At 56.8% G+C, this 17,788-nt stretch overlaps 1 protein-coding gene across 2 annotated transcripts in view; it reads right to left on the reverse strand.

The window, feature by feature from the left end:
• OSBPL10 (oxysterol binding protein like 10) overlaps positions 1–17,788 on the reverse strand; it is a 302,134-nt gene that overhangs the window by 24,492 nt on the left and 259,854 nt on the right. For both annotated transcript variants that reach the window (XM_062215708.1, XM_062215700.1), the window contains 2 exons: positions 14,059–14,208; positions 776–1,256 (listed from right to left, as the gene is read on the reverse strand). In XM_062215708.1, the coding sequence (XP_062071692.1) occupies positions 776–1,256; positions 14,059–14,208 (631 nt within the window). The remainder of the gene's footprint in view (positions 1–775; positions 1,257–14,058; positions 14,209–17,788) is intronic.

Consider the following 17,788-nt stretch of genomic DNA (forward strand, 5'->3'; position numbering starts at 1 on the left):
AAGATGGCCCAATTGCTTGGGCCCCTGCACCCATGTGGGAGTCTTGGAGGAAACTCCTGGCATCAGTCTGGCCCAGCCCTGGCTGTTGGGACCATTTGGGACTAGTAGATGAAGACCTTTCTCTGTCCTCCCTCTCTCTGTCACTCTGCCTTTCAAATAAATGAAATAAGCAAATCTTTAAAGAACCGAAGCGTGTGTCGGTGGTGCACTCGGGCAGAGCACACCCAGTCCCGCGTGGGCCTGCCTGGCGGGGGAACACCCACTTCCACCCAGTGCAGCACCTTGGCCCCTCGGGAAATCACCAGACTCCGGACCAAAAATCCTAAATCTGCCCCTCTTTCCCAGCACCCCCTAGTGGCAAAACAAAATAACAGAAAACAGGGCCAGCACTGTGGCATAGCACATAAAGCTGCCACCTGCGGTGCTGGCTCCTATATGGGTGTGGTTTTGATTCCTGACTGCTCCACTTCCGGTCCAGCTCTCTGCTACAGCCTGGGAAAGCAGTGGAAGATGGCCAAGTGCTTGGGCCCCTGCACCCGTGTGGGAGACCAGAAGAAGCTCCTGGTTTTGGATAGGTGCAGTCCTGGCCATTGTGGCCATCTGGGGAGCGGACCAGTGGATGAAAGACCTCTCTCTCTCTCTCTGCCTTTCAAATAAATAAATAAATCTTTAAAAAGAATAACAGAAATCACCATGCATAACACAATCACCTGTCTATCAGGCGTACAAACGTCCCGGCCTGAGAGCCGAGGCCCGGCGACACCACGTGGCTTACCTTCCCCTATCATGGAGACGCCCACGGACATGCCCATGAACTTGCTCTTGGTCCATACGTGAGTGTTGACGCACAGTCTCTTCTCCTTGCACTCACAGTAGAAGCAGGAGATGGGCGGGTGATGGGACACCTGCTCAGCCACAAACCTGAGTTTGTAGCTCTGGGAAGGGTCCTCGGCCCCCGGGCGCGCGGGCGGGTCTGCGGGACAGGGGGCAGCAGTCCTCCTCGGCTTGACCTTGTCCTTGGGAACTTCCCAGGAGCAGTGAAACGTCTCGCCGATGATGGGGTTGTAGGGCTTCTTGGCCAAGGCCCCCTTGCGGCCCTCGTGAAAGGCCGTGAGATAATACTCCACGAAGCAAATCACTCTCTCCTCCGGCGTGGCCCCGGCGGTGATGGCCAGCAGCAGGTCTGGATGCGCCATGAAGTCCGCGTACATCTCCAGCAAGGACCGCTTCTCCAGGATGAACGTGGGGAGCACCACCTGCGTGCAGAGGACACGAGTCAGGCAGGCCCCCCCCCCCGCCGCGGTCACCCCGACAACGGGAAGGGGAGGCGCCGGCCACAGCTGCCACCCAGCACATTCCCAACGGCCCACCCCAGAGCAGCTCCCTCTGGTGCACAGGGGACAGGTCGGGGGAAGTGGGGCTGCAGCAAAGTCAACCCGGCTTTGTGGACAAGCATGTTACCAGGAGTGGCTTTTTGTCCTCCACGTTGACCTGGGCCACACAGCAGTCAGTGCCTCCACGACCCCCCTGGCACGGCTCCCCCAACTCACATCCCCCAGATGCGAACACAGCAGCGTGGGTGGGCTCCTCCCCTGGCCTTTGCCATCAGGCACAGCCAGGGCAGTGGCTCCGGGCATGCCCACAACGGTAGGCACTGGGCCTTGCTGGTGTTGCCTCAAAGGGGGTCCAGGCACGTGAGGATCCCCTATCCAGAGTGCGTGTCTGGAGCTGGTGTACACACCCCCTGGGGACTGAGGTGGGCTGGGCACAGGAGCCCCCTCAGAGCTCCATGGGAAGAAGCCCAGGGTGGTTCCATCTTGAGGCTGCTCCATGGGGCAGGGCCTCTTTGTCTTGCAAATATGTAAAAATGTTAAGAGTTCCAACTCCTTTGACACACAGAACCTCCTAGAAGGGACCCACACAGGGACAATACACAGGGACCTGAATGACAGGTCTGAGATGGGACAAGACTCTCCCAGTTGGCCCAGAGGGGTGCAGGCGGTCCCTCATGGGCTGTACAACCCTAGATGCTGGTGACCCAACGACTTGGTCGCTGAAAGCAAACAACAGACATTGTGGCCCTGGGAAGTAGGCAAGTCCTTATTATCATTCATGAAAAGCAGACCACACCCCTTCCCCTGCTCTTAAAATAACTTAGTCACTGGGTAGTGACCCCACCTACCTGGCTGCAAAACAGGGCTTCACCCTGGAGCATCTCCCGTTGCTCCTCCCAATGCACACTCATCAATTCTTACTCCTTTTAAGACAGATTTGAAAACCAGAGAGAGAGAGAGGAGGAGAGCTGGGGAGAGAGATTTTCCATCCACTGGTTCACCCACCACGTGCCACAACAGCCAAGGCTAGGCCGGGCCAAAGCCGGGAGCGCCGTCTGGGTCTCCCACATAAGTGGCACGAACCCCAGTACTCGGGCCATCGCCCGCTGCCCCCCAGCGTCTGTCTGTGTTAGCAGGGAGCCGGATCAGAAGCAGAGCAGCGCTCCAACACAAGATGCGGGCATTCCACGTGGTGGCTCACCCTGCTCTGCCCCAACACGCACCCCAGCTCGCTGGAACCTGAACCTGCGGGCTCCTGCCGGGCAAGCCCCACGTGAGGGCACAGCAGCCCCACCAGGCTCGGGCGGGCTGACGGACACCATGGGGTGGCCGACACCCACCTACACGAGCCCATCTGCCCTTCCCTTAGACACAGCCTGACGGCCGTGTTGGCAGAGTGAAGGGTAACACGGCGATTGCCACACGGGTTTACCGATCTGTAGTGTCACCCGCTCCAGCCTTCTAAACACCCTGCCTTGCAAAGGCTGTGGGGACAGTGGAAGCAAAAAGAGATGTCCACACAGAAAGACACGGACGGGCCAACACGACATCAGCTCAGGCGCTCGGGCCCCTGCCACCCACACGGGAGATCTGGATGGAGTTCCCGGTGGCTACTGCTTCAGTCTGGACCAGACCCGGCCGTAGCGGCTCTTTGGGGGATGAGCAAATGGATGGAAGACCTCTCTCTCTGCCTCTGTCTTGCAAATATGTAAAAATATTAAGAAAGCACAGTGATTTCAGAGGAAACCAGACAGCCCAGCCCGTCAGAGCCGTGAGGCTGAGTGGCTCCCTTTAACACGTCTCTAGCTCACATCTGCAAGCTAGGTTTCAGAATGTGTGCGGAGCCAAAAGAAGCCGGATGTAAACCTGAAGATGTGGCGCGACCCAGGTAAACCCACAAAAAGACCCCAACTTCCCGTCTCCCCAGGTTACGGCAGAACAGCGATACACGTCTTTCTCTTGCTGTCTCCCCGCTTTGCCCTCAGAACACACAGGAGGCCGGTGCCGCGGCTCACTAGGCTAATCCTCCACCTGCGGCGCCAGCACTCCAGGTTCTAGTCCCGGTCTGGGCGCTGGATTCTGTCCCGGTTGCCCCTCTTCCAGTCCAGCTCTCTGCTGTGGCCCCGGAGTGCAGTGGAGGATGGCCCAAGTGCTTGGGCCCTGCACCCGCATGGAAGACCAGGAGAAGCACCTGGCTTCTGGCTTTGGATCAGCGCAGCGCGCCAGCCACAATGCACCGGCCATAGCGGCCACTTGGGGAGTGAACCAATGGAAAAAGGAAGACCTTTGTCTCTGTCTCTCTCTCACTGTCTAACTCTGCCTGTCAAATAAATAAATAAACAGACACACACACACACACACACAGGAAGAGGCAGCATCGGGCACAAAGCAGGGGAGAGGTCCTCACTGCCCCACAGCCACAGCTCGACCGCGCTGCAGCTCTGCCAGAAATGTGCCCTGCACACCCCCTCTGCTGCTCCCTTGTTCTCTCGCGGGCCTGGGCCAGTGTCCAGGGCCTGTGTCCCCAGCGGCTTCACTGTGACAGCTGCTCTGCTCTCCGGGGTCCCCTTGCTAACGCCCCCCACCCCCACCCCACCACCTCCCACCACCCCATTTCACTGTCCAGTAGTAGGGAGAAGGCTGAGCAAGGGAAAGACCCCACGCCAGGCCTCTCCCACCCCCAGAATCACTCAAGGGCTCCCCCTGCCAGGACACACGGGCTGGGGAGCGTGGACTAGGCCATGTCAGTTAGACCCGAGAAGCAGCCACAAGTATCAGCATCCTTACACCAGCCCCTGCCCCGGAAGGTTCCCAGGAGCGGAACAGTTTTGTCGTCCAGGTGGTGGTCAGGCCTGGTGGACCTAACCAGGTGGAGACGGCTTCCTGACCTTGGCACCCATCCTGACCTTGGCACCCATCCTGACCTTGGCACCCATCCTGACCTTGGCACCGGTTGCCAGCAGCTTCTCTCCAACAACTCTGCCTCCAGACGACAGCGCTCGTGTTTGTACCCAAGAAGGAAATGACGGAGGCGGGGTTGGCTACAACGTTTACCCTCCCAAGGGCACGGGAAGGTGTGCACCCCCGCATGTAGCCAGCATGGCTGAACTCAGGAGCCGAGGCCTCCAGACACACACCCGAGAGAGCAAGCGCTGCACTTGGAACCGCGGCCGCCTGAGGGCCCCTTTGCGATGGTGCAGCTCCACACCTTGCTACTGCAGGTAAGGGATGGAGAGGCCAGAGCGAGCCACAGCCTGCTACCCCACTGCTGCCACCCGTCCCTCCCCGCCCCCCCCGCCCAGGTCCACATGATAAAGGTGTGGTCCCCCAGGGTGGGGGTGGCGGAACCCCTGGGAGGTGGGGCCAGAGGCCAGCCCTCACGTCAGCAGGGGTGTACCCTGGGAAGGAGTTCGCTCAAGCCCGAGTGTGGGCAGCCACACCCTCTCTGCTCCCTGCTCCTCCCAGCACTGCCATCCACCACCCTCCTCAGAGGCCCCATCAGCAGCACCGCCCCATGTGGGACTTGAGCCCCCCTAACTGCGGGCTAAATAAACCCTTTCTCTTTCCAAAGTGAGTCGCCTCAAGTGTTCTGTCCCAGGAACAAAAAAGAAACGAATTCCCCAGGACCTGAGCACCTGCTTGTGGTTACTGAAAACATCTTCTAGGAGTTCACTGGTCCTAAGAACGCACACGGCTGGCCCACCCCATCTGCTGCCACTGGTTAAAAAGCAGGGGAAGAGGGGCTGGGTGTGGGGGCCCCACCCCCACCCCATCACAGCATCTCTGGTGTCGTGGCACAGCGGGTTAAGCTGCCGCTGGGTTGCCTGCATCCCGTGTCAGAGCGCCCAGGATGGAGTCTGACCTTCACTTCCGATCCAGCCTCCCACGGATGCACCTGAGAAGCCGTAGGTGGTGGCTCAAGTGCTTGGGCTCCTGCCACCCATGTGGGAGACAAGGATGAAGTTCCCGGCTGTCAGGGGTATATGAAGAGTGGACACACTCACTCCCTGTCAATCTGCCCTTCAAATAAATAAAATAAACTTAAAAACAAAATGTAAGGGCCAGTGTTGTTAGTGCGATGCCAGCATCCCATATGGGCACTGGTTTATGACCCAGCCACTCCACTTCCAAATGAGCTCCCTGCTAATGGCCTGGGAAAAGCAGCAGAAGGTGGCCCAAATGCTTGGGCCTCTGCCGCCCACCTGGGAGAATGGGGTGAAGTTCCTGGCTATAGCCTGGCCCAGCCCTGGCTGCTGTAGCCATCTGGGGAGTGAACCAACAGAAGAGTTCTCTCTTTCTCACTCTCTGTCACTCTCTAACTCTGCCTTTCAAATAAATAATCAATCTTGGGAAAAAAAAAAAAAAGGCAGCAAGAAGTAGCAGGGGAAGGGGGCAGCCCAGGGAGGAGAATGGGACAGTTGGCCCAGCTTCCAGGCCACTGTACTCTTCCCAGCACGGCCAGAGAGCCCACCCTGCAAACCCCATGGCTGCCTGTCACACAAAGGCCTCGAGAGCCCCTGGGCAGGGCCCCACTCTCTGGACAGGCACAGCTCCCTCGCTGAAGCCACCACAGCTCTTCTCCACACCTTCAGCATCTCCAACACCCAAAGTCCCATCCGGCCCACCTCCCTCCATGAGGTCCCGCATGCACGCACTCACACTCACTCCCTTTCCCTCTCTCCTTCCATCCTCACCAGCCCCGGGGGTCCCAGCCTTTGTGGGGCTGCTGCCAAGACTAAACCAACAAGTCCCGCCCCATCCAGCCCTGCCCCACCCCCCAACCACCACTTTGTAGCATCTCTGGTGCCCTTCTGCTCGTATTAGCGTGCACGGTTCCAATCCAGAGCTCTCTGTGAACAGACCCGGGCCCCTGGGAACTTAGCCTGCACCAAGACAGACAGGTGCCGGCACATCAGCAGAGGAGATGCCCTTGTCTGCTTCACATGGGGTCCCTCGCATCTCTACACGCAGGCTTCTCCCTCCGTGCCATCCTTGTCCTGACCACCGCAAGCCAAGGTTCGCCCTGCTGCTTCTCATCAAAGGAAGACGTTGGCTGCAGCAGCGAAGGTGCCACTTGGGATGCCCGTATTCCATCCTGGAGTGCCGGGCTGAAGTCCTGGCATTGCTCTCCACCCCGGCTCCCTGCTAGTGTGCACCCTGGGAGGTAGCAGGTGGTGCCACCCACGTGGGAGAGCCAGATGGAGTTCCAAGCTCTTGACTTCAGCCCAGCTGAGCCCTGGCTGTTGTGGGCATTTGGGGAATGAATCAGCCTATGGAAGATCTCTCTATCTCTCTCACTTGCTCTCTGCCTTTTAATAAATAAAAAATGTGGGGCCAGCACTGTGGTGCAGCAGGTAAAGCCACCACCTGTAGTGCCAGCATCCCATATGGGTGCCGGTTCAAGTCCTGGCTGCTCTACTTCCAATCCAGCTCTCTGCTATGGCCTGGGAAAGCAGTAGAAGATGGCCCAAGTGCTTGGGCCCCTGCGCCCATGTGGGAGACCTGAAAGAAGCTTTGGATCGGCCCAGCTCTGACCATTGCAGCCATTTGGAGAATGAGCCAGTGGATGGAAGACCACTGTCGGTCTAACTCTGCCTTTCAAATAAATAAAATCTTTAAAATAAATAAATATGTATTTAAGACAAACAACAAAAGAAACCCAGAATACTCAGGAGCATCCTAGGGCACTTCCAGGCTGAAGTGTGTTGTAGGCAGCTTAGACATGATCCAGTTTATTAGAGAATCATGTTTTCTGGGACAACCAACCAGAAAGCAGAGCCTGATGCACAGAGATGCTCACAGAGGGGCTGGCGATGTGGCGCAGTGGGTCAGCTGCTGCCTGCAGCGCCAGCATCCACATGGGCACCAGTTCAAGTCCCGGCTGCTCCACTTCTGAGCCGGCTCCCTGCAAATGGCCTGGAAAAAGCCGTGGAGGATGGTCCAAGTGCTTGGGCCCCTGCACCCATGTGAGAGACCTGGAAGAAGCTCCTGGCTCCTGGCTTCAGATCCACCCAGGATCTGGGGAGTGAACCAGCAGATGGAAGACATCTCTCTCTCTCTGTCTATAACTCTGCCTCTCAAGTAAATAAATCTTTTTGAAAAAAGAAAAAGGCTCCTGGGGAGCCAGAAGGAAGCAACATCCCGGCAGGAAGCCATCGCCATCTTCTCCTGTATCCGAGGGAAGAGGAGCTCACTCCAGGTCGTCCACACTCCCGTGGCTCCAACCACAGGTGCAAAGCAAATCCACCATGAGGAATGGTCTGCCAAAGCCCAGCCTGGTCCTTCAACAACAGCAGTGCCACGAAAGAAAAAGGAGGAGGGGATCAAAGGAGACCGGAAAGATCCGAGAACCGCACATCTCCCAACATGGACTGCATGCTGGGTTTCAAACCCACAGCCATGAAGGGCATTGTGAGGACTGCTTGGGAAACTCTGGGTACAGAGAAATTGTGTCATATCGATGTTAGGGTCCCTGAGTGTGACGACATGTGCAGACCATCACTGTACTTAGGAGACAATGGTGCTGATGTGTGCGAAGCATGGCAAACCTGCCCATCGAAAACCAAACGTGTGCAGACACACGTGGATGTATGGGTGCTGAAGGGAGGTGGGGAGGAGAGAGACTGGCAGAAGAGGAGAGAAAAGAGGCAAATTTGTAATGGCTGGCCAGCAAGGGAGATGAATATGCAGAAATCTACTGTACTATTCTGTTTAAAAAATTATTTTGAAAGTCAGGGTTACAGAGAGATAGGGGGAGGTGGGGTGGGGAGGGAGGAAGGGAGGGAATCTTCCATTTGCTGGTTCACTCTCCAGATGGCCCCAGTGACCAGTGCTGGGCTAAGCTGAAGCCAAGAGCTTCTTCTGGGTCTCCCACGTGGGTGGCAGGGGCCCAAGCACTGGAGCCATCTCCTACTGCTTTCCCGGGTGCATTAGCAGGAAACTGGATCGGAAGTGGACCAGCCAGATCTAAAACCAGTGCCTGGGGTCACAGGCGGCAGCTTAACCTGCTACGCCACAGAAGTCCATGGTACTATTCTTGCGGGGGTAGCGTAGATGGCGAAACATCCGAAATAAAATAAATAAAATAAAAATGAAAGAAAACCAAAGACCCTCTGGGGATGCAACCCCTGAGAACTTGTCCACTTCCCAAGTCAGCCCCGCCGACACTGCAGCCGTGGCGACAGGGAGCTCAGAGCCCAGGGCAAGCCCGACCTGCCGCGTGTGCCCTGTGGCTCGGCCGGAGCCACAGACATGCAGGATGCCCGGCGAGCTGCAGCCGAGGGGGCTGGGGTGGCCATGTTAGTACAGCACACGAGACGCAGCGCCTGAGCGCTCAGGACAAGATGTCCTGCTCCTCACGAACACAGATTTCTGAGTCTGGTCTCACTGCTTTCTGCTCATGCAACCTCTTTTCCTTTTATTTAGTGTGTGTGTGTGTGTGTGCGTGTGTGAGCATGCGTCTTTGTAGATCAGTCCCTCTATCCTCTCTTCCTTGGTCGGTGGAGGCTAGCGATGGAGAACCAAGGAGTGGAGAGCACTAATTGGGCTGTCTGCCCCCGACAGAGGGTGAGCGATGGCCCAGCTGTTCAGACTGATGGCAGCCACATGGCCCGAAATCACAGCTGCAGATTTATCGAGCCATCAATAAGGCCTGCCTCTTCCCCCATTAACATAATTGAGACAATGAACTACTCTAGGGAAATGGAGAGAGCAGGGGACCTGCACGAGGGACTCCGAGCGTAATTAATAGCATTGGAAGTTGCATCAATCCAGAAGTAAAGAGCTAATCTTCAGGTTGGGCCCTCAGAACGCTGGAATCATTGATGCCCCCATTGGGAAGGCCAAGGACACCCAGGAAGAGTGATGGGCCCCGCTCCATAACGTGGAGCACAGAAGGTGCCTGCGCAGGGGGGCGAGCACAGGTGCAATTTTCTTCAAAGAAACATCAGTTCATCACCTTGGGAGTCATCTGCTCCATTCTCAGAATGGCAAATGCGCCCCGTGCAAGGGAGCCGAGGGAGCAGCCACCACCTGCCAAGGCGAATTTGTGTAATACTTAAAGGAACCCAAGGCAAGAATGCAAAAAGCCAATCTTAAAAAAAAAAAAAAAGCTAGGAGCCCAGCATTGTGGCTCAGATTTAGCTACTACTTGTGATACCAACATCCAATACTGCAGTGCCAGTTTGAGTCCTGGACACTCCACTTCCAATCCAGCTCCCTGCTAATGCACCTTGGGAAAGCAGCAGAAGACGGCCCAAGTGCTTGGGCTCCTGCCACCCACATGGGAGACCAGATGGAGTCCCAGGCTCCTGGCTTCCGCCTGGCCCAGCCCTAGCTGTTGCCACCATGTGGGGAGTGAACCAGTGGATACAAGATCTTTTCTTCTCTCCCTTTCTCTCCTCTCCCTGTATCTGTGTCCCTCTGCCTTTCAGATAAACTAATCTTTAAAAAACAAAACAAGTGGAGAAAGAATGCAGTCTATGGAAGGTCTCTTTCTTTTTTCCCCAAGAAGACATTTACTACACATAGAGATACACGCATCGAATCCATCCCTACATTCCTTCAAGGTTGCAAACCTCGGCTTGCAGTGGGAATCGGTTGTGAGCCCAAGGTTCAGCTGTTGGCAAGTTCACCCCATAAGACCCACCTTCCTTGACTGTACAATGGGGGGGGGGTGCAGCACCTGTGTGGGTTTGCTGGGAGTATTCAACAACAGAGTTAAGTCAGCCCAGTGTGTACCTAGCACGCAGGAAACGCTTGTTGGATGCTGACACACGTTACGATCCGGGACCAAGAACCTCGTGTGCAGACCAGGGAAGATGAGAACAATGCAAACAAGACACAGGCGCGTCCGTACCACTCCAGTGACAATGCTGAACACCAGTGACGTCCCAGCCCGGGGACCAGTAACCCGGGGACCAGCACTGACGCTTCTGGAGGTCATCAACTACAACAGCTACTCAGAGGAAAGGGAGAGGCGATGGCGCCAAACGAGAGAAGCACAAAGAATGAAATACTCCAGCCGCAAGCCAGGGCCCAGCTCCGGGGTCACACACTGCTCGTACAGTCCTCTCAGCTACCCTGAGCAGCTACAGCGACCCCATTCACGACAGGCAAACAGCAGAGAGCCAGAGAATCAAACAGCCGTGCTCGGGCAGGGCCCGTGCTGGACTCCTCCCTGCAGCTAACGGGCCTGAAGGTTCATCCTGGCTGACGTGAACTCTCCGGGGAAGAGTGGGATGGCCGGCACCCTGGGGACAGCACAGATGTCCCCCATGACACACGCTGACACAGGCGTCCGGAAGCTGAGTCACCCCTGTGCCTTCCGTTACAAGGCAAACGTCCAGGAAGGGTAGCAGGCTTTGCCCGGCTGCCTATCAAAAACAAGCTGTTGGCCGGTGCCACAGCTTACTTGGCTAATCCTCTGCCAGCGGCGCTGGCACACCGGGTTCTAGTCCTGGTCGGGGCGCCGGATTCTGTCCCGGTTGCTCTCTTCCAGTCCAGCTCTCTGCTGTGGCCCGGGAGGGCAATGGAGGATGGCCCAAGTGCTTGGGCCCTGCACCCCATGGGAGACCAGGAGAAGCACCTGGCTCCTGGCTTCGGATCAGCGCAGTGCGCCGGCCGCGGCAGCCAGTGGAGGGTGAACCAACGGCAAAAAGGAAGACTTTTCTCTCTGTCTCTCTCTCTCACTGTCCACTCTATAAAAAAAAAAAAAAAAAAAAGCTGAGGGGAGGGATAGAGGGGCTGCAGGCATCAGGAAAGGGCCAGGGAAGCAACCCCAGGGCCTGGAGCTCTGCCCGGTGGGGTTCACGTTCAGGGCACACCCTAGGCCTTCTGATTCTTTTCGTAGTAATTCCCCTTTAAAGGGAGGGGCGTAAGCAGAACAGCGCTGACGTTTACGTTCCTTCTGGAAACGCAGCCGAATGAGAAGGCTCAAGCCAAGGAACAGAGCTCTGTCAGCCGTGAAGACGTGCTCTCCAGCACCGCCAAGGCAGAGGGACCACGTGGCCACGGCCCAGCACGCGCCGAGCAGGTCGTCACACGTCCACTTAAGTGGGCATGGGGACTGAGGGTCTCCTCCTGTACCCGGGGGCAGTACACACACATCTTATAGTGAGTCTCTACACTGGGGGTCTACCGACGACGACACAGGGGCCACAGCCCCACGTGGTTTCACAACGAGCCTCATTCAAACAAGCTGTGCCCCCTCCTGTCCGTCACGGACAAGGCGACTGCTAGGCGATCAGAGTCCAACAGTGCGACAGACAGGGGAAGGCCCACAGAGCTCTTCCTACCCAGCCCTTGGGAGAACTGGTTTGCCAAGCCCCGCCCTAGACAATTCCAATGTCTCATCGTCTTTTGTATGGACTCAACAACATTTCCTTTTTTTTTTTTTTTTTTTTTGACAGGCAGTGGATAGTGAGAGAGAGAAACAGAGAGAAAGGTCTTCCTTTTTGCTGTTGGTTCACCCTCCAATGGCCGCTGTGGCCGGCGCATTGTGCTAATCCGAAGCCAGGAGCCAGGTGCCTCTCCTGGTCTCCCATGCGGGTGCAGGGCCCAAGGACTTGGGCCATCCTCCACTGCCTTCCCGGGCCACAGCAGAGAGCTGGCCTGCAAGAGGGGCCACTGGGATAGAATCCGGCGCCCCGACCGGGACTAGAACCCGGTGTGCCGGTGCAGCAAGGCGGAGGATTAGCCTGTGAAGCCACGGCGCTGGCCAACATTTCCTTTTAACACAGAGAAACTTCAGGAAACGCTCCCACAATGTTCAACGCCTTCTACAGTGGGGACCGATTTTCAAGGCCATCACACCTGCCCTGTGCACACTGGGACAAGGTATATCCTACTCCGCCGTGGCTGAGTCAGGAGGCATAAAACAGAGTGGGTGTACAATCATTGTGTTTTTGTATGTCTCTGATTAGTAACAACTTCAGCCATTCTCTTAGAACTGCACACAGTGAACAGCAAGCTTCTGTCTGAAAGCAGGAATCTCATCTCCCGTGTTCTTAAAGAATGAGATAGAGATTGGCTATCTCCAGCGTCAGGGACCTCATCACCCAAGAACAGCCTCTGCCGGCGCTGCTCTGTGCTTGTTTCAACCACCATCTGCCTCCCCCAAACTCTCTGGAGCCAGCTGGGCCTCTGGCAAGGCTCAGCTGTTGTAGGAGGGCTCTCTGAACCGCGAACCTCGTAGCTCAGGCTGAATCCCCCAATGAACCCACACAGGCTACACACAGAGCTCATGGCACCTCCAGCTCCTGCGCTGTACAATCTCCCGTCCACGCACGCCTCTCCCCTGGGTGTCAGCCCTCTTCTTCCAGGCCCCAGCCCCTCGACCTTGGACGGAGCACCTCGTGGCCCTCCACACCCAACCAAGTCCACAGCCCAACCCTACACTCCTCCCTTTGAGCAGCTCTGCCACCCCTCGCCTCCAGGGTTACCAACCAACCAAAACCTCAGCTTGGATCTAATTCAGCCCCTCACTCCCTACCTCTGCCCAGAAGCCTGGCTTCCCCGGAGAAGCAACAAAACACTGCCCGGCCCCACTTGGCCCTGGGCGACCTCGAAGCTTTAAGTGTCCCCCTCCGGGGGAGGCATGGTGACTCCAGTCACTGGCTGCAGGTGGAACCAGGTGGACCCAACTGCAAAGCCCAGCCCTTCCCACCACCCACACACCCTTGACAACGCCACACAACCTCTGGCCATGTCCACAAAGACCTTTCCATCCCACCTCCAGAGTGAAGCTTCTGACTTTAGGGGTGTGTGTGGGGGGATGGTGCACAAGGGACCTTCAAGGTGACATCAGCGGCTAGGACGCTGGGATCTCTTGGTGAGGGTCCTTAGGAAGAATCCCACCTAGGGAGCTGGCGTTATGGCACAGCAGGCTAAGCAGCCGCCTGCAACGCCAGCATCCCCTTTAGAGTGATGGTTCAAGTCCCAGCCGCTCCACTTCTAATCCAGGACCCTGCAAATGCACCTGAGAAAGCAGCAGAAGATGGCCCAAGTGCTTCACCCTTGCTACCCACGCGGGAGATCCAGATGGAGTTCCAAGCTCCTGGCTTCAGCATGGCCTGGCCCTGGATGTTGAGGCCATTTGAAGAGTGAACCAGTGGGGAGAAGATCTTTCTGTCTCTCCCTTGCTCTTTGTACCTCTGCATTGCAAGTCAATAAATCTTAAAAAAAAAAAATATATATTCAGCCCGAGTCAGCACGAGGAAGAAGCTGCACCTGGACAATGAGATCTGGGTCACGAGCGAGGCTGCCCTCTGGGGACGAGCAGTGATCGCTAAGGACAGTGAGGCTGGGCAAGCAGTGGCCTCACTGCCGGCCCCACCCTGGTCCTCCCTCCTCCTCTCCATGGCCACTGTGCTTGGGTGATCTCTGCGGGAGGCTGCCTCCTAGCTCTTCTAGAACACAGCGCCGAAGGAGGAGCTGCTGCCTTGAGCTTCCTCCTTACCACCCCTATGCCCCCGTGTGTCACTGCCGCTGTCCCCGCCACCATGGAGAAGCAGCCGCACCCGAGACCCAAGGCAAGGCTCTCCCACGCAAAGGATGAGCAAGGGTGTCAAAACCGCTGCCCAAATTCCACCAAGCACCTGCACCTGAAATCAACGCTGGCCTATTCACAGTTCTATTTTCCCCATTTGCACCGCAGTGAGAAGGTGAAGAGGCCCAGGTCAGAGGTGGAAGACAAACACAGAGTTGCCGCCGCGAGCCAGCCTACCTTGGTCAAGTCCATCCCAAGCTTGAGCTGCGAGATGAGATGCAGAATCACGCTTCGCTGGTCCTCCATGACGCCCAGCTCCGCCTCTTCCTCGCCCTCATTGTCACTCTTCTCATCCTCGGACAGAACCAAGTCGGGGCCCGAGTTTGGCTAAAACAGAAGCATCAGTCAAGATCAGCAGGTCCGAGAGAAGTTGCAACTCCAGTGTAGGAACGCACACGCTCAGCCAGGGCACAGGGAACCCAAGCCTGCCCCCACGAGGCCTTCCTGGGAACCGGGCCAATGGCCCCGGGGCAGAAGCTGGCCCCGTGTTCTGATGGCTGTGCACCCCCTCATCCCCCACGAGGCAAGCTCCCAGCCAAGGGCACACAGGGAGGAGCCTCCTCAACCCCGCCCACTACCGGTAACTCCTCTTAACCGGCACAACCCAGCCACTTGGTACCTAACGCCAACCTTCCTGATGATAAATCGAAGCTGGATTCTTTCAGGACTGCCGGAAATCTATTTATGGAAAAATTTACTCAGAGGCTGTATCCACGCAAACCCATCAGGGTCAGGATAGCAGATGTAGCCTCTGGGCTGGCATTAATGTAAGGAGGGAAGCAAAACCAACGGCTAAGGAGAAACCCCGGACCCCAGAACACATGGTGGAGAGGCCTGCTGACCAGTTCTCCTCCGTGCAAGTTCATTATTGCCATGACTGCATTCCCAGTTGTCAAACCGTACAGAAAGCAGGCAAGTTAGTAAACACGGTGGGGTCGGTCATAGCATTTCCCAATACCCAAGCATCTAGGACTTGGGCTACCAAGCTGTCCTAGGAATTCTGTCACTGGAAGAAACAAGCCCATTCCACCTCCGGGCATGCCCCCACGGTCTTCGGGTACCTGCTCACAGTAAGCAACAGCTCTCCACACAGAATGCTACGTTTGTTTCCAGTTATCACTGACAGGTACGAGAGCGAACTGAACAGAAATGCCAGAAGTTCACAGGCAGCAAATATAAAAGGAGACACACATGCCCAAGCGTCCACCCAGACTGGTTAACCTCACCTCCTATCGGGGCCTCCCCTGTCACACAAACACGTTCCTTGGCGATCAAGGTGTTGGGGACCGTCTGGCTGAGCGCCTCTGGTCCAGCACCCCTGGGGAGGAGGTAAGGATGCCCTTGCCTGCAGAGGCAGGCATCTTTAGAACTTTACCCATTTCTCATTGACATATTCCCCAATTATTCCCAATCACCTCGAAACAGCCCAGTGCCGGCTTGGGTTGGGGAGGCCTCAGCGAAGCCCAGGGCCCACTCCTCGGGCCTCACTCTCTGGGACTCCACAGAGGCCCGGACCCCACCCCTACTCCCACAGACACCAAAACCCTTGATGTCCGAGTTCCTTACGTACAATACAGCATAATCTACGCACAGCTTCCCGCACACTCTAAACCCCCTGTGTTGCTTCTAACGCCCAGTGTGACGTACACAGCTACATTCCATTGTTTAGGGAGCGACAAGAACAGAAGATCCTGTACCTGTTCAGCGCTGCCCTAGGCTGTTTTTCTTTTCTTTTTTTTTTTTTCTGAATATTTTTCATCTGTGATTGGCTGAATCCACAGACGGGAAGTCATGGGTACCATGGGGCACACTGTGCAGCCAGGATCGGCTGAAAACCTTTGGGGACCTACACCTGCTGCACAGAGAAGCCTACCCAGAGGGAAGTCGGGGGCTGTGGGCTGCTCTGGCTCCACAAGGGGACGTCAAGGGACAGAGGGGGCCGTGGCCCCATCAGTGGCCCTGAGACCACCTCGCTGTCCAGGCTGCTGCCGCTGCCTAGGCCACCACAGCTCTGAGGCTGAATGGCTCAAGCTAGGATGGACAGGGCCTCTCACTGACCCACCTACCCCTCCAGGCTTACCCCTCCACGCCTGTGTTAAAGGCAGGACCTTTAACCTCAATTCACCAGGTCCTTGCACTTCCAACTGGGTGCCCCTGGAGTCAGGAGACACCACTCCCTGCCTATGGCAATGGTGCTATGCTTCAACTTCCTGGTGGGCGGAGGGGAGGGGCAGTCATTTCAAATAGCAGACTCTCCTTTTCCCAGGGCCAGCTGGGCAGGGAGCGGGCAGTGCTTGGGCATTCTGCTTTGGGAAGAAAAGGGACAATTCAAGCCCAGTGAAATCAAACCACCAGCCAGCACACACCCCACAGGGCAAGAACAACTTCAAACTCCTTACACGGCACAGCCCGAGAGCCACGGGTTAAGAATCCCTTAACCCTGGGATAAGATCTTTATCGGACTTAAAAATAATGAGATACCTTGGGGGTGGAGCCCAGGTCCGAAAGTGAAAGTCGTGTAAGGTTCACGTACACCTGGCCCAGAGCCTGAATATTTGCAGTGCACCTGCCTTTTGGCTGTGTTCCATCTCGCGAGGTCAGGTGTGCAATCTTGCCCTTGTGCTACCGGGTCAGCAGCACTCAAAATGTTTCGGATTTGGGTGCATTTCTAATTTTGGATTTTTGGATTGGGGATGCCTGGCCTGTGGCTACATATCAAGCGCAATTATTTCTGTTTGAAACAGAGTCTTGATCATGAACTGGATAAGTCACGAGTGCGCCCTGCTCTGCGGATGCGACTGCCCACAGGCTGTGCCCAAGAGAGCTGGCCACTGTGCACACCTGCTGCCACGCTGGGCGTGTCCTGTTCACACCCCTCCCTCTGCCTTGCTGAAAAACTCAACCCAGCCTGGCCCTGACTTCCGGAGACCAGAAAATCTTCCACATGATACCAAGTGTACCCACTGACAGGAACACAAACCTACCCCATGCCCCTCAGCATCCCAGACCAACACCCACACCCTCTGTGTGTCCGACACTCCCTCTGAAAAACCCAGGCTGCCGGCTCCTCAGGAGTGACCAGTGGCCAAAGTCCCAGGGGCCCCACAGTGTCCCCCGCAAGGAAAGAAGGGTCACAGCAAGGCCTGCGGACAGCCCCTCAGCAAGCCCTCCCCCACACCCCGGCCTGGAACCAGGACCCAGCATGTGCCCCTTACAGTGTGACTTGTAAAACAAATCTACGCCACAGTGGAAACGTGAACATCTCAGAGGCCACTTCTGCCCCCCACCCCACCCCACCGGGGCTCAGTCCATCTGTAGAAAGGCAAGCTCCTCCCCGCCGTGGGCCCAAACGGGGGGTGTATGCAGAGGAAGGTGGGAGCACGCAGCACCCCACTTCTTTAGAAGAGGTCAGAGGGCAATGCCAGCTGTCTGCACCCAAGCGTCCCCCCCGCCATCTACCTGGCCCCCGCCCTGCCCGTGAGCAGGCACTGCAGGCATGGGATGGGGGGCGTGGAGGGACCAGGCTTTGGTGGCATCTGAAAGGCACAAGAACCCCCCCTTCCCCTGTAGCACGCAGGGTTCGTCCACCCTGGGTAAGCGTCACCCACTCTAAGTGCCATCTACCACGATCGGATCCACGGTCTCCCACACATCCCTAGCTCTCTCTTGGAACTTTATTTGTGAAAGCGAGACAGAGAAAGATCTCTCATCTGCTGATACTCTGGCCAAATGCCTCCAGTGGCTGGGACCAAGCCAAGACTGACGCCAGGAGCCAAGAACGCAGTCTAGGTCTCCCTCGTGGCTCAGCCACTCGAGCCATCGCCGTGGCCTCCTAAAGTCTGCAATAGAAGCTGGGGCCAGGAGTCACACCCAGAGCTCTGAGCTGGGGCACAGGCGCCCCAACCGC

The sequence above is a fragment of the Lepus europaeus genome, chromosome 2 (assembly GCF_033115175.1).
Source record: "Lepus europaeus isolate LE1 chromosome 2, mLepTim1.pri, whole genome shotgun sequence".
Lineage (NCBI taxonomy): Eukaryota > Metazoa > Chordata > Mammalia > Lagomorpha > Leporidae > Lepus > Lepus europaeus.